Source organism: Simochromis diagramma, unplaced genomic scaffold (assembly GCF_900408965.1).
Source record: "Simochromis diagramma unplaced genomic scaffold, fSimDia1.1 OVJJ01000321.1, whole genome shotgun sequence".
Lineage (NCBI taxonomy): Eukaryota > Metazoa > Chordata > Actinopteri > Cichliformes > Cichlidae > Simochromis > Simochromis diagramma.
The window spans coordinates 9046196-9059726 of NW_024386772.1; the positions used below are offsets into that span (position 1 = coordinate 9046196).

Here is a 13531-nt window from a genome sequence, read left to right on the forward strand (position 1 = left end):
ATGGCTTGTTAAACGCGAACAGGAAGGTGTGGATTAGATTTGATACTGGGTGTGGTGCAATTTAGTTCCATATAAAGAAAGATAGTAACAAACAACTTTCAGAATTTAGTTAACTTTTCTTTCTGCTGCGTAAACCTTTAAAGGCAGACATGAGTCTCTGGAAAGGACAAAACCGTGGTCCTTCTGGGATAAAGCGACTCCGAAAGCCCCTGAGATTGGAGCAGAGGCTCTGGGCCGGTTGGTTTTCATTATTTTCTGTTTTGACGATGTGCACACATCATGCACCACATTCTATGTAATAACTTCGCTCTATCATAACTTATCACGTTTACGTTTTACAGGATGCTGACTGCATATCCGCAAACCAAGACCTACTGTTCTCACTGGGCCCACCTGAGTCCAGATTCTGCACAGGTGAAGATGCACGGCGCCAACATCATGGCGTCGGGAATATTGACGACCTTGTTGGAGGTCTGACCAACCTAAGCTAGCTATGCTTTCAAGCTCAGAGTGGACCCTGCCAACTTCAGGGTAAGCTTACTGAGGGAATGATCCATGCATTGCTCATAAGTCCATACAATTTCTCAATGAGCAAATTACTAAAAGTAATAATACTTTGTATATAAAGCTATAATGTTGTTGCACAGTAAACACTGCAATAGTTACAGCCTTTTGCACACGCTCTACAGTAAAATAACAAATGACAAAGTTTTACAGTTTAGAGTAAAATGTCGATCAGAGCCATTTCTTATATTTTATAAACTTTGTTAATATATTGTTTTATTTAATTAGTTCAGTATGTTACTGTTATTGTCTTGGAGCAACTATAACTCACACAATTCCCTTAGGGATTATTAAAGTATTCTGACTCTGAGTCTGAAATTTTATGTATTTCTCGTTATTTATGAATTAATACGTTTTCTCCATATTTATTTATTTATACAGATTCTTGCTCACAACATCATCTTGTGCATGGCCATGTTCTCCCAGGAAGACTTCACCCCTGAAGTCCACGTCTCATTTGACATGTTTCTACAGAACTTGTCTTTGGCGCTGTCCGACAGATACCGCTAAACTCCAGATTCAGGCGCACCAATCGCTGCATGGAGCGTGTCATCCGCCACACTACCAACATCCATTTTATAATAGAAGAACACAGTTACTATATGAAATTAACACATGTTTACATTTCTTTTACTTTAGTCACGGTATATACTTGTATTATTATTATTTTTAATTCTCAATAAAATAAACCTGTTTAACTTGCTCCGACAGCAGACGCCTCGGACACGCCCCTTTACTCTTTAACTTGTGAAGGGTTCCCTGGTGTGTCGTCACTCATCCAACACATTAAATTAGAAATTCTGACTTCCTGTGCGCACGAGTGATTTAGGGATGATTAAAAACAGCAAGTAAAACACATACTTCTACTTTCATAATAGGCCAAACTAAAGTAATAATTATATACGACATCAGAGTCACACTATCAATGAGGAGCTGTTATCAACGCGGGTGGGTGTGCGTAGACCATCTGATTGCTCTGGGCTGTGTAGTTGGCCTTTTTCTTCTTTCGGCTGCCCTCTTTAGATGTCTGTCGCCTATGATTGGTGCCAGAGCACATCTTGAATGAAGAGGAATTTCAGATTTCAACACAGAAACACAGATGAAAATTCAATTATAACCATAATGAGGATGGCTGAAAGTCAGCATTGTTTCAAATTTTCTGAGGGGAAACAGGTAGAGGTCATAAAATACACATGAGCACTAAAGACTCGCTCACTCAACGTTGAAGTGAATATATGTGAACTAGTGTGTATTATAAATTAGTCTGTAGTTCTGTAGCCTTAATTATTTCATCAGTCTGTGTATAGCACACACTTTGATTCCCAAAAATCAAGTAGTCGTGCGAATTCCTGCCCCCATCAAATCTGTTAGCTCCATCATGCTTTATGATTATATGTATTGTCTCCCATAAATCATTGGGATTCGTCTTTGGACAATGCACAGTGCGGGTGGGGTGCTACCAGTGGCGGGTTTTGATATGGGCGACATGGGAGGTTGCCCAGGGCGGCATTGTGGTGGGGGTGGCATCATGGCATCGGCAAAAAAAAAGTTGCTCGTAGGCCTACCCATGCTGCTCCGACGTCATGCCAGCGCATTTTGGGGATTGCATGGGCACCGAAAATAAACCAACAAACTACGGCTGTCAACGTTAATGCCGTCTTCAGGATTAACGTGATTAAAATTTCTAACACAATTAATCCATCAGAATGACTCCAAATCCCTGAAATGATACAGACTTATAATTTGTTTTCCAAAATCTATCACACACACATATACCCAAAAAGTGAGCGTGAGGGGCCTCGGTGCGCCTGCTGCTGATGCTGCTGTGCTGAAGTCTCACGGGGAGGGGGCGGGCTGCTTCCATAATGTTGTCAATCCAAGCCCATTATGTATTAATTTTTATTCCTGGTTTGTGTGAAATCCAAGAAAAAAAAAAAACATATACAAGGTGTAGCTCTATTAGTTTATGTTGTGGGGTTGGGTGTTTATATTAGAGCGCAAAAATTACTGATGGAAGGTGGAAAAGAAAAGGTCAAAGCCATCAGGTCCTCAGTTTAGAAAAAAAGAGAAAAGGAGACACATCCGGTCAGATGTGTCTTTGGACAATGGCAGGTATTGTGTATCCTGAAACAAGATAACATTCATTAGTGGGGATTGGGAAAACTTGGGAAAACTGTTTACCTTTGTTAGCCACTTGGCTATGATAGTAAACAGTAGACAGACAGTAGACACTGACACTGTGGCAGCCATAGTGACAGATCTGTGTCAATTTTATCTTTTATTATTTTTATGCATTCATATATTTTTAAAAAATAAGTTGAAGCACAAAACGCAAACCGGGTGTAACAGGTGTTTCGCATAAACTCAAAATCTTCAGCAGGGGCGGGGTGAGACGCCAACCGAGGTCACACCCTATGTAAGCTGTCATGGTATTTCTGCGTGGTTAAAATAATTCATTCCCCCCCCCCCCCCCCCATCGAAACTCCATCCATTCATCCACCCAAGATAATAATAATAATAATAATAATAATAATAATAGGAAGAAGAAAAAGAAAGCAATTCGGAATACTGACGATAAAACAGGAATAGCTGGTTCTGGGGGACTGCCTGGTCATTGTAGTTGCTGCTCGTTTAGGTCAATACTTCACTGCTGAGGTCCGTGCAGCTTCCAGGAGAGTCTTTGTAGCTCAAGCCTCCCTGAGAAGGCAGTACTAGCTCCAGAGGACCGTCACATGCTCTATTTTTAAGTTGTGTATATAAGCTTTCAGTAAATCAATCGCTACTCTTCTTTAATTAGCCCATAAAGAGAAAAAAAAACCCATTCCTGGTAAAAGCTACAATAATAATCCAACTGTTTAAAAATGATCACCACAAACGACCATGAGAGTTTAATTGCATTGGATCTTTTATTACATGTGAGACTGTCAGTGAGTACTCGAGCACATAATGCAGTTTATCTGTATTTCTCAGACAGGGCGAGAGCAACAGCAGCCAGGAACTTGTCCACAGCCACATGGACCTCAGGGGTGAAGTCCTGGGGGAACATGGTGGACAGGACCACGAGGAGGTTGTGAGACAGAACCTGTGGAAAGATGATGATCACACTGAAATGAATGGACTTTTCATTTATTTATTTGTAACCAGAGAACATCATTTCAGATCAAAGCATTCAAAGCACTTCATACAACTTGCCTAATTGACCCATTCATACAAGTACTTCTTTTTCTATGACTAGGCTCTTTTCTCTCTAACATTCACACAAATTCACACTTCAGTGATTACACTGAACCACAAACTTTTTATTAAGTAGATGACCTCAAATAATGTCACCCCACAAACATGACAGTAATAATGATCAGTACCTTGAAGTTAGCAGGGTCCACTCTCAGAGTGAAGGCGTGCAGCCCACTGAGGCTGAGAAGAGCTCCGGTCAGATCGTCAATTTTGCTGACAGCATCAGTAACTGCAGCCATCACAGTTGCTCCGTGCTTCCTCACCGGGGCAGAGCCGGGGCTCAGGTCCTTCCAGTGGGAGAAATAAGTCTTGGTCTGAGGGTACACTGTCAGCATCCTGGATAAAAAATGTAAGAGAACAAGCCAGCGAGTAAGAGACTGAAATGCAGGAGCAGGTTTTTGTAGGCAGTGTGGGGCCATATTTACCTGGAGACAGCATCACAGCCGATTTGTTCCTCCTTGCCAGCCACTTTAGCCCAGAAGGTTTTGACTGTGTTCTTGTCCTTTGCAGAAAGACTGGTCATCTTGCCTGTTGTTGCTGTTGGAGTTGTGTTCAGCTCATTCTGTGGAGGTCTTATATATGAAACAGGAAATGCACACACCCGACCCACCTCACAGATAAGGTACTGGAATTTAGGCATGTTCAAAATGATATGTAACAGTTCCCATGAGACAAATACCAAACAAAAGACTCTATAAGGCAAGACAACTTAACAAGATAATCAGAATTCATTTCTTCTTTTTGGCTTCACTTAAGAAACATCTTCATTAAATGAATGTGCATATTTTAAAACTTACATTTTCAGTGAGAGCCAGTTAAATCAAATAAGTAACCTTCCAATTTTTAAATTTATGTCAGTCTAATATTACCATTTAATTCACGACAAGTCACCTGTTAGTTTGTACTTCTTTATCTATTTATGTATTTAATAATAATAATTTGAGAAAAAGCAAAATGGGTACATGATTATAACTTTAAAAAGGCTGTTGGCTTCAAATTTGGGTCTGGACAGATAGTTGGATTTATAGCAGGGCTTTATAGATACATTTACTGTACATACACATGCATCTAAATGTTTATGGCTATATTTAGACTAATAAGTCAACGGCTAATTTATGTTTCCAAACAGATAATCAAAAACCAAATCCAAATCCTAATGTGGAAAGCAGCTATCACGGATATAATTGAACATAGAGAGTCCAGGGATGTTCTAATGTGTAGGTTAAAATTTAAATACTGTTGTTTAGGCTATCATTTACCGACACTACAACCAAAATCTATGTCAATGACATTCACTTCAAAAAAACCCTGTCAGTTTAAGGCTTATCTAATCTTCAGCGGGTGAATCCTCTCACAGGGCAGTTTAAATTTTTACAGCAGCTGTTTGTTCTCTACAGGAGCTCAGATGTAGCTCAGAGTGGACAGTTGCTACTGATATATTGAGGTAAAGTTAAACATCAGGTGTAGAAATTTGAGGATGAAAAACAGGTTTTAAAATATGGCAGAAATACTGAAAATATTTAAGAGAATGACAGAAAAGGTTTTGTGGATAACCAGAAAAAAACAAAAGCGGAGACAAAGTTATTTAATTTTTTTTCTACTTACAGCCAGTCAATAAAGGCCTGTAGGATGTGTGGGTGTACCATTCTTTTCTTGTCATTTTCCTCTTTAAGAAAACTCTTTGTCAAGTTTATTTATTAAACGCATGTACAAATGGCAAATGCAGGACCTTAATGCTATGGTTTGGTCATATGTTAAAATTAAAATCTGTGGAATCTGGTCCATTTAAAAAACAAACAAACAAAAAACATGTATTATTTACAAGCACAAGAAGTTTTTTGTCACTGAAATTTAGAATTCATTATTTTCCAAAGGATATACTCATTGTACTTCATCCAGTTCTTTATTTCTATCTAGGTCTGCAAAATATTTTTGATTATCTTACTTCCAATTTTCTTAACTGTTAGGGGTCACTCAGGGCTGGAGCCTATCCCAAGATATAAGAATAAGTAGTCTGTAAGATATTCCATAATGAAAGTTTCCAACAGATTTTTGGTTAATTTTGACAGTTAATCAAAGCTGAACTCAGAATCGTTAAACTGACCAGTTTAGCCAACTCCCACTCTCCAACTCCACCCAATTTCATATCTTTGGGTGGAGTGAAAAGAACTCTTTAAAAGGTGACTTTGTGGCTCTGCTGACCAACAGCACAAGAGCAACAATCAACAAAGCAAAATGGTTGTGTGGACAGACTTTGAGCGCACCACAATCCAGGCCATCTTCTCCAAGATCGACTATGCAGTCGTTGGGCAAGCAGCTTTTTCCAGGTGAAACATAGTTTTTTTTTATATTGACGTAAATTTATTTTTAGAAATTTGGGCTATTCAAGTAGAATCTTTATGTGCAATGAAAAAAGCTGGCATATTTTGTGCATTACACAATGTAGATTTTTCTTTTAAAACTAAGAGCAAATCAATTATTTACACATTCCCTCAGGTGTTTGACTGTCTATCCCTGGACTCAGAGGTATTTTGGTCAATTTGGAAACCTCTACAATGCTGCTGCTATTGCATCAAATCCAAAAGTTGCTGCTCATGGAAAAGTCATCATGGAAGCTCTGGAAAAAGCAGTGAAGGACATGGACAACATCAAGGCCACATATGCAGAGCTGAGTACGCTGCACTCTGAGAAACTGCAGGTGGACCCTGACAATTTCATGGTAGGCAATGCTGAACTGACGGCACTGAATCCCAGTATTGCATGTTTGTGTGTGTCAATGAAGATTGCTAAAGCATGTTTTGCTGTGTTGCAGCTCCTGGGCGACTGCTTGACCATTGTGGTTGCTTCCCAGTTGGGTAAAAACTTCACTGCTGAGGTTCATGCAGCTTTCCAGAAGTTCCTGGCAGTGGCGGTGTCCTCCCTCAGAAGACAGTACTACTAAAGAGCTGCAGATACCCGTCACATGCTCTGTTATTAATTGTGCCTCAATATGTTTTTAAAAAAATAAAATAGTAAGCAACTTCAGAAAGTTCTCAGTGCCTTTCTTTTTTTCACTTGCTTTATTATCTTTAAGTTTTAATACAATGTCCTTTGCAAAAACCTTGTATGGACTGCTTAAGGATTAAAGCCATTTTTAAATGCTTGGATGAAAAGACTCTGCAGCCAATTGCTGCCTGAAATCCAGAACCCATGTAAATCACCAAATGTTGTTTCCTCTATTGAGTTGTTTTGATAGACCTTGACTGTAGCCTCCAGTTGCTGCTTATTTGTGGAAAGGCATGCTCTGTTGGACAGAGATCAGGTGATTGACTTGGAGACTGTGAACATCCAATTTCTTTGCCTTGAGAAACTCTTGGAATATTTTTGTAGTATGTTTGGTCATATTTGCACTGCAAAAAACAGTCTGATAATTTTTTACAGCATTTCACAAATTCTGAGCCAAGAGTATGGTCCTGTAAATTTCATAATTCACCCAGATACTTCTATCAGCAATCACATCATCAATAAACACTGACTACCCACTTCCATTGGCAGCCATTCATTCCCATGCCATAACACTGCCTCCACCATTCTCCACATGCTTCACATCATGAGCTGCTTCTCTCCTTCTCCCAAATTAATTCCCAAATGTTATATTTTTTCTTACAGATCTGTGCAGGATCTTTCACATGTTTTCTGGCAAAGTCTAGTCTCATCTCCCTGGCTCTCACTGTATTCTGTGGTTTGTTGTAAACTCTATTTCCATTCATGCACACATCTCTTAATTGAAGACTCTGACAGTGATACACCAGCCTCTTCACGTAGGTTTTTGGCTTAGTTACATGTCGTGACAATTGGTTTTCATTGAAATAATTCAGTGATTATGCACTTGTCCTTTTTTGTTCTGGTGTTTCTGAGTTGGTCAGTGCATTCATTCTTTTTTAAAAAAAAAAAAGAAAAAAAAAAGCTGAGAGAAAGCCTGCACTTTCTTGTTTTCAATCCAGTGTGTTGGTGTACAAAGGCAAAACTGCACATTTTTTAAATTTTTATGTTTGTCCCAACTAATATGGAAGTGACATTACATGCTTGAGTCATTGTATCATGGACCAAGCAGCCAAGAACACACAGGCACAAATGTAATCTTCAAAAAAAATGGGTTTTATTGTACCCCCGAAAGGACCAAATGATTACAAAAATTAAAAATGACAAAACAAAACTTTTTTTAAGAACCAAGCGGGCCCGTAAAAGAGGTTAACTTAACAAAATTCACTTCACAAAACATAACTCAACAAACTGACCTGCCCAAATGGGAAACAGCTCTAGTTATATAGCAAATGAATAAACTGTTATATACACCAAAGGTGAAAACTAAAGAGTTAACAGCTAACCATCATTCAAGAAGAACCCCATCCCCCCCCTACATGATCACAATAGATGGTCCAGTCCATTTTATTGGCTTCTGCATTTAAACCAGGTTCACCCTCAGCCTCCTCTTCCACCCAAACCAGGAAGGACTGGAGCAGAGGCCAGGTAGCTCAAAAAGAACAGAAATATAATTAATATAACACATACTCATATAAAACAACAAACAATGCAAAACAGAGTCTGTGCCACCGTTTGGACTATAGCTTAGTGCTGTCATGCATTACAGGTAAATTCAAAGTATTAAATTGGTTAACTTATGATCACAGAAGCTTTAGAGCACAATGTAAACGTAAGACAAAAAGATCAAATGAATATTACCCAAGTATTTCAATTGTGTGGTTGCATGCAGCCATCACACATTGCTTAAGAAACCCCATCCCTTTAGATACCAAGTCTTAGGACAGAGGACCATTGCTGTCCCTCTCCACTTACTAGAGATTTTTTTTTAAAAAGAATTGTTTGTAAATTTTTTTGTTCAACAAATACAATTTTTTTCTGACTTTGGAAATGTGATGATGTATAATTAATAACTAATATTTTCCTACTAATAACTATAGACTAGTCATGTTTAGGAGAAATAGTTCACTGCAGAGTTTGACTGTAAAATAAAATTAAAACAGACAGAAAAAAATTAGAAATACTCAACAATTTAAGTGGTTGTTTACATGACCCAAATGAATTCATTCAGGACGACTTGTCTTCACCTGCCATTGACCTAAACTTGTAATGCTTTTAATCTATTGTCTAAACAAAAAAACATTTACTGGATCACAAAAATAACCACAACAGTTTGATTGGATTTGTTTCCTTTTTTATTCAAATTCAGTTTGACAGTAAGAATTCAATCTCATGCTGCTGTCAGTCATCTGTTCCTGTGTACACTTTAACGATATTTCTCAGACAATGCACGAGCCACAGCAGCCAGGAACTTGTCCATCGCCACGTGGACCTCAGGAGTGAAATCGTTGGGAAACACGGTGGCCAGGACCACGAGGAGGTTGTGAGCAAGAACCTGTGAAAAGATGAAGATCACATTTTTTAAAAAAAACGCCATGCTGTTAGAAAATGCACGCCAGGGTTATTTATCTCTGTTTATTTGAATACTGCAATTCAGTATTCAGTACTGCTACAAGAAGTTAAACATTAAATGTACATTAAGCTTAGAAACAAAGAAACTGCAACTAAACCTTCATAAAAAAAAAAAACACAATGAAATCAGGACCACTTTCAGAATTTATTGTATGTCAGTACCTTGAAGTTAGCAGGGTCCACTCTCAGAGTGAAGGCGTGCAGCTCACTGAGGCTGAGAAGACCACCGGTGAGATCGTCAATTTTGCTGACAGCATCAGTAACTGCAGTCATCACGGTTGCTCCGTGCTTCCTCACCGGGGCAGAGCCGGGGCGCAGGTCCTTCCAGTGGGAGAAATAAATCTTGGTCTGAGGGTACACTGTCAGCATCCTGGATAAAAATGTAAGGTGAGTTAACAGTACATATATTTTTTTTAAAAAGGAGCAGGTTAAAGTAGTCAATTTGGGTTCGTAGATTATAAGTCATAATCCATATTCACCTGGAGACAGCATCACAGCCGATTTGTTCCTCCTTTCCAGCCACATTAGCCCAAAAGGCTTTGACTGTGTCCTTGTCCTTAGCAGAAAGACTGGCCATCTTGTCTGTTGGATTTCTGTTTGAAGTTGTCTTGACCAACAGAAACGCTTTAGGTTTTTATATGTAGAACAGTAAACGGACACACCCGGCACACCTCAGAGATAGCAACCTGGACAGGCCCCCAGTGACATGTAACGCCTTTTGTGAGATAAACGGTAAACCAATTGTCATGCTAGCTAAACTACTAAAGAAAAAGAGTAAATCATTAAAGATGTTTGAATGGTGTTCACTTAATTAAAGTGCACACAATGAAAAAATAAATAAATAAATCAAACCAAAGACTTGAAAAGAGAAATGTATTTCTGAAGAATAGAACCACAAAGTAACATACTTTTATAAATACCTCAAATTTTAATATCTGTTAGTCTATAGCCTACATTAACAAATTAAATTGTGTTTTTGATTTCAACTGATTTAATAACTGTTTATCTTGAGAAATGATACATTTTGATAGACAATTCAGTTTTTAAGGTGAGGCATACATTTATTTAATTATTTATTTTTTAACCTATTTCACAAACAGGTTAAAAAATATAATAAAAAAAAAAAACCAATCAATTTAATGGAGCGAGAAAATACCTTTTTGGTCAGTATGACTGCTTTTAATTTCACTTTTGTAATGATCTCTTGTTGGATATGATTTGCATGTTAGTGCTCACGTCTGAATGCAATATCAGTTGTTTTGGGGTCAAACCGTCTCAAATCAAGGCTTCTGCTCTACAATTTTTCATACATTGAAATCTGCAGCAATGTTTGAACATGAATCTTTCAAAGACTATCAAAGATAGAATCCTGAAATGTTCACTGGTCTTTCTTAAAATCACAATTAATACAGATCCTGAAATTGAGACAGATACATCACAAAATGTGTGAGCTAGTTCCAAAACAAAAGAAAAACAACAACAACAACAAAAAACTCCAGTACTCATGCAAGTCCCATATTTGAGCACACATTAATTAAAAACTTCAAAAATTAGGAAAATGCCATTTCAATATAACTTGTACCACAAGAACAACAATATCAGTAGGTTGTCCTGTCCAAATACAACAAAATATAGATAGATAAATATAATAGAGTTTTCAGATGATACTGTAATTATACCTCAGAAAGTAATTTTGTTACATGTGTGCATATTTTTAGTTTTTAAGACCTGGGTCAGTCCAAACTCAAATCATCACATTTTTATAACATTTTCTGTTCAACCTTCACCAGTTTGCATTAAAATGTTATAGTTCAGAGTTTGGACATATATTACAATTGCTGTGAAATTTTAGCTTTATATATTAAAAACTTCACCATCTAGTTTCCAGTTCCGCTTTCCCCTGTTTATATAAAAACTTTTTGGTCCAAAGTTTCAATATACAGTATATACTGATTGCTGGTAATTTTAGATTCATATATCAAGTAAGTTTTTATATAGGTTTTTTTCCCCCCAAAGTGCACTTTCATGACATTTTTCTTGCTAAAGCCTGCAATTTTCACTGTCCTTTCTTATCAAAATGAATCAGAATTGATCATTTGGGACAGATATTTGTCAGAGCATTGGCTAATAAAATATGAAAAAAAAAAAGTCCTGTCAAGTTCTGTGTTGGAGCACACACTAATAAAAAACTAAACAATAACCCTAAAATAAACACAGAATACTTCTTAACACTAGATTCTTATTCACAGAAATGAAGAACATCCCATTTTCATATAACTTTCATGCTGGACTAAATAAATATCACAAGCTCAAAATTCTGGAATTTCAAGATAATGCTCAATTTATAACTGAGAAAACAATTTTGTTAAATATGTGCATGTAATATTTTATATTTTGAAGAAATTTTCTAGTTACATATCATGCTGAAACTTAGTGCCATCAATAATTTGGGTTAAAATATACTAAGAAGCAACAAACATATATAACTTAAAGTATTTTATATATAAAGCTAAGATTGTACAGCAATCATGATATGTCCAAACCTTGAAACATATAATATTTTTCTATTCAAATTGGAGGTGGTTTAACAGTAAAGGTTCTATAAATGTGAAGATTAGTGATGGAACGACCCTCAATGAAATCTATCAACAATGACATTTTAGAACATATTTAACAATTTTTTACTAAGTTATGATTAGAGTACAACATGTATTACATTAACTTCAAATCTTTCAGAAATCATCACTAGTTATTGTTTTTTTTAGCAATTTGAAGTTTTCAATTAATATGTACTCAAATATCAGACTTTGCAGGAGTGCTGGACATTTCTTTTTTTGTTGTGTGTATATTTCAACTAACTCAGACTTTTTTTTTGTATCTGTATCAAAGATCTGGCAGATCCTGATTCTATTTTATTTCATTTTCAGGCTTTTATCTGTAAATGTTTGAACATTAATTGGAGATATTCATGTTCAAACATGTAGATTTCAACTTGCAAAAAAAGATTTGAAAGTAGGTCAAAGGACAGTTTTTGGCCAAATTGGAGACGGTTGAGCAGGAAATGTTCTAAAAGTTGGCTGATTTGAGATGGAATGACCCATTTGTTTCTTTACTTGTTATCTATTATTTATTATATTATAACTTCTACTGTCCTTGTGGCCAGGTTTCTCTTAAAAGGGTTCTCCTTTTGTTTTTTTCAGTGAGACTTTTACCTGATTAAATAAAGGATAACAGGCGAGTAAGTAACTGTAATTTGATATCTCAATCAAGAAATAATATTGTGCTTTACTTTTTTTTGTAAAGCTGTACATTTGAAAATTTATGGATAATGAAAATAATTATATTGGCATTAACATTTTAATTTAAGTGTTTGTACATATTGGTGGTTTGACCATTATAGAAACATAAAAAATGCTTTAAGAAATTAGGTCAGTTGTGGCACAAACCTCATATTGGCTGGTGATCTAATAAATTTGAACACTGCACTAAAAACTTTTGTCATTTCAAACTCAAAGACGTAATTTAAATATAAAAATTTACAGTGGATTGTATGGCTAAGGGATTCTGATTTAAAATTTGAATACTGCAGTTAACTAACATTTGTACAGGCACTTACAATTACATTAACTAAGGTTTGAGGATGACGTTTGTTTCTGTGTTATCTAAACTTCCAACAGGTGGATCCACCCTGAGAGCAATAAATGTTTCCTGGAAATCTGTGTGTTTATCTAACGTTTTTTGGGAGCACAGAAGAGCTCACACGTGGCTTACAGTTGAGATTTCCCCTTTAGATAGAGGTGATCCTGCATTTCAGTGAAGTGTGAAAAGGAAAACATACAATTATGAAAGTTAGTGAGGCTCAGATTAATAAGTGTGTTGTGAGTTCATAAGGCCTATGAACATAACTATAACAAAAAAAAGTGTTGGTTTTATGTGTAGTTAAATAAACAACAATATATTCTGTAGTGAACTTCGTTTCCTTTATGAGTGTATCTTATTGTTCTTGTCTTACTAGATCTAAACACCATAAAGACCTCCCATTAAGCTTTAGTATTTTTGGTGTCTTTAAAATACTGACAAAATCTCTGATTTCAAAATTTAAGCTCACACATTACACTGACAGCTTCTGTATTTACGTATTTGTGTTAATTATTTAAAAATACAAAAATGTTTGTTATACTTAACATGTAAAATTAATATTGAAGGAGAAAAACTGATTTACTTTTCTAACTGAGATTAT

The 13531-nt window shown here is 36.5% G+C and overlaps 3 protein-coding genes and 1 pseudogene across 5 annotated transcripts; 2 read left to right on the forward strand and 2 right to left on the reverse strand.

Annotated features, from left to right (window-relative positions):
• LOC120739203 lies at window positions 1–2491 on the forward strand (annotated as a pseudogene).
• On the forward strand, window positions 417–6826 carry LOC120743494 (hemoglobin subunit beta-like). 3 transcript variants are annotated; one of them, XM_040047128.1, is made up of 5 exons: window positions 417–531; window positions 4309–4420; window positions 4928–6125; window positions 6295–6517; window positions 6611–6826. In XM_040047128.1, exons 3-5 carry the CDS (start codon window positions 6034–6036, stop codon window positions 6737–6739), a joined length of 444 nt encoding a protein of 147 aa, XP_039903062.1. In that variant the 5' UTR covers window positions 417–531; window positions 4309–4420; window positions 4928–6033; the 3' UTR covers window positions 6740–6826. The 3 variants fall into 3 exon arrangements, with proteins under 3 accessions (XP_039903062.1, XP_039903067.1, XP_039903072.1); XM_040047133.1 differs by having other exon boundaries at window positions 6007–6125; XM_040047138.1 differs by lacking the exon at window positions 417–531 and adding an exon at window positions 4030–4147 and having other exon boundaries at window positions 4309–6125.
• On the reverse strand, window positions 3469–4321 carry LOC120743624 (hemoglobin embryonic subunit alpha-like). The gene is made up of 3 exons (XM_040047316.1): window positions 4224–4321; window positions 3927–4134; window positions 3469–3646 (listed from the first exon to the last, which is right to left on the reverse strand). The coding sequence occupies exons 1-3, from the start codon at window positions 4319–4321 to the stop codon at window positions 3518–3520; spliced, it is 435 nt and encodes a 144-aa protein (XP_039903250.1). The 3' UTR covers window positions 3469–3517.
• A 2193-nt stretch (window positions 6827–9019) lies between the features above and the next one.
• Window positions 9020–9684, reverse strand: LOC120743598 (hemoglobin subunit alpha-2-like). Its single transcript, XM_040047247.1, has 2 exons — window positions 9454–9684; window positions 9020–9214 (listed from the first exon to the last, which is right to left on the reverse strand). The coding sequence occupies exons 1-2, from the start codon at window positions 9658–9660 to the stop codon at window positions 9086–9088; spliced, it is 336 nt and encodes a 111-aa protein (XP_039903181.1). The 5' UTR covers window positions 9661–9684; the 3' UTR covers window positions 9020–9085.
• Window positions 9685–13531: the final 3847 nt, after the last annotated feature.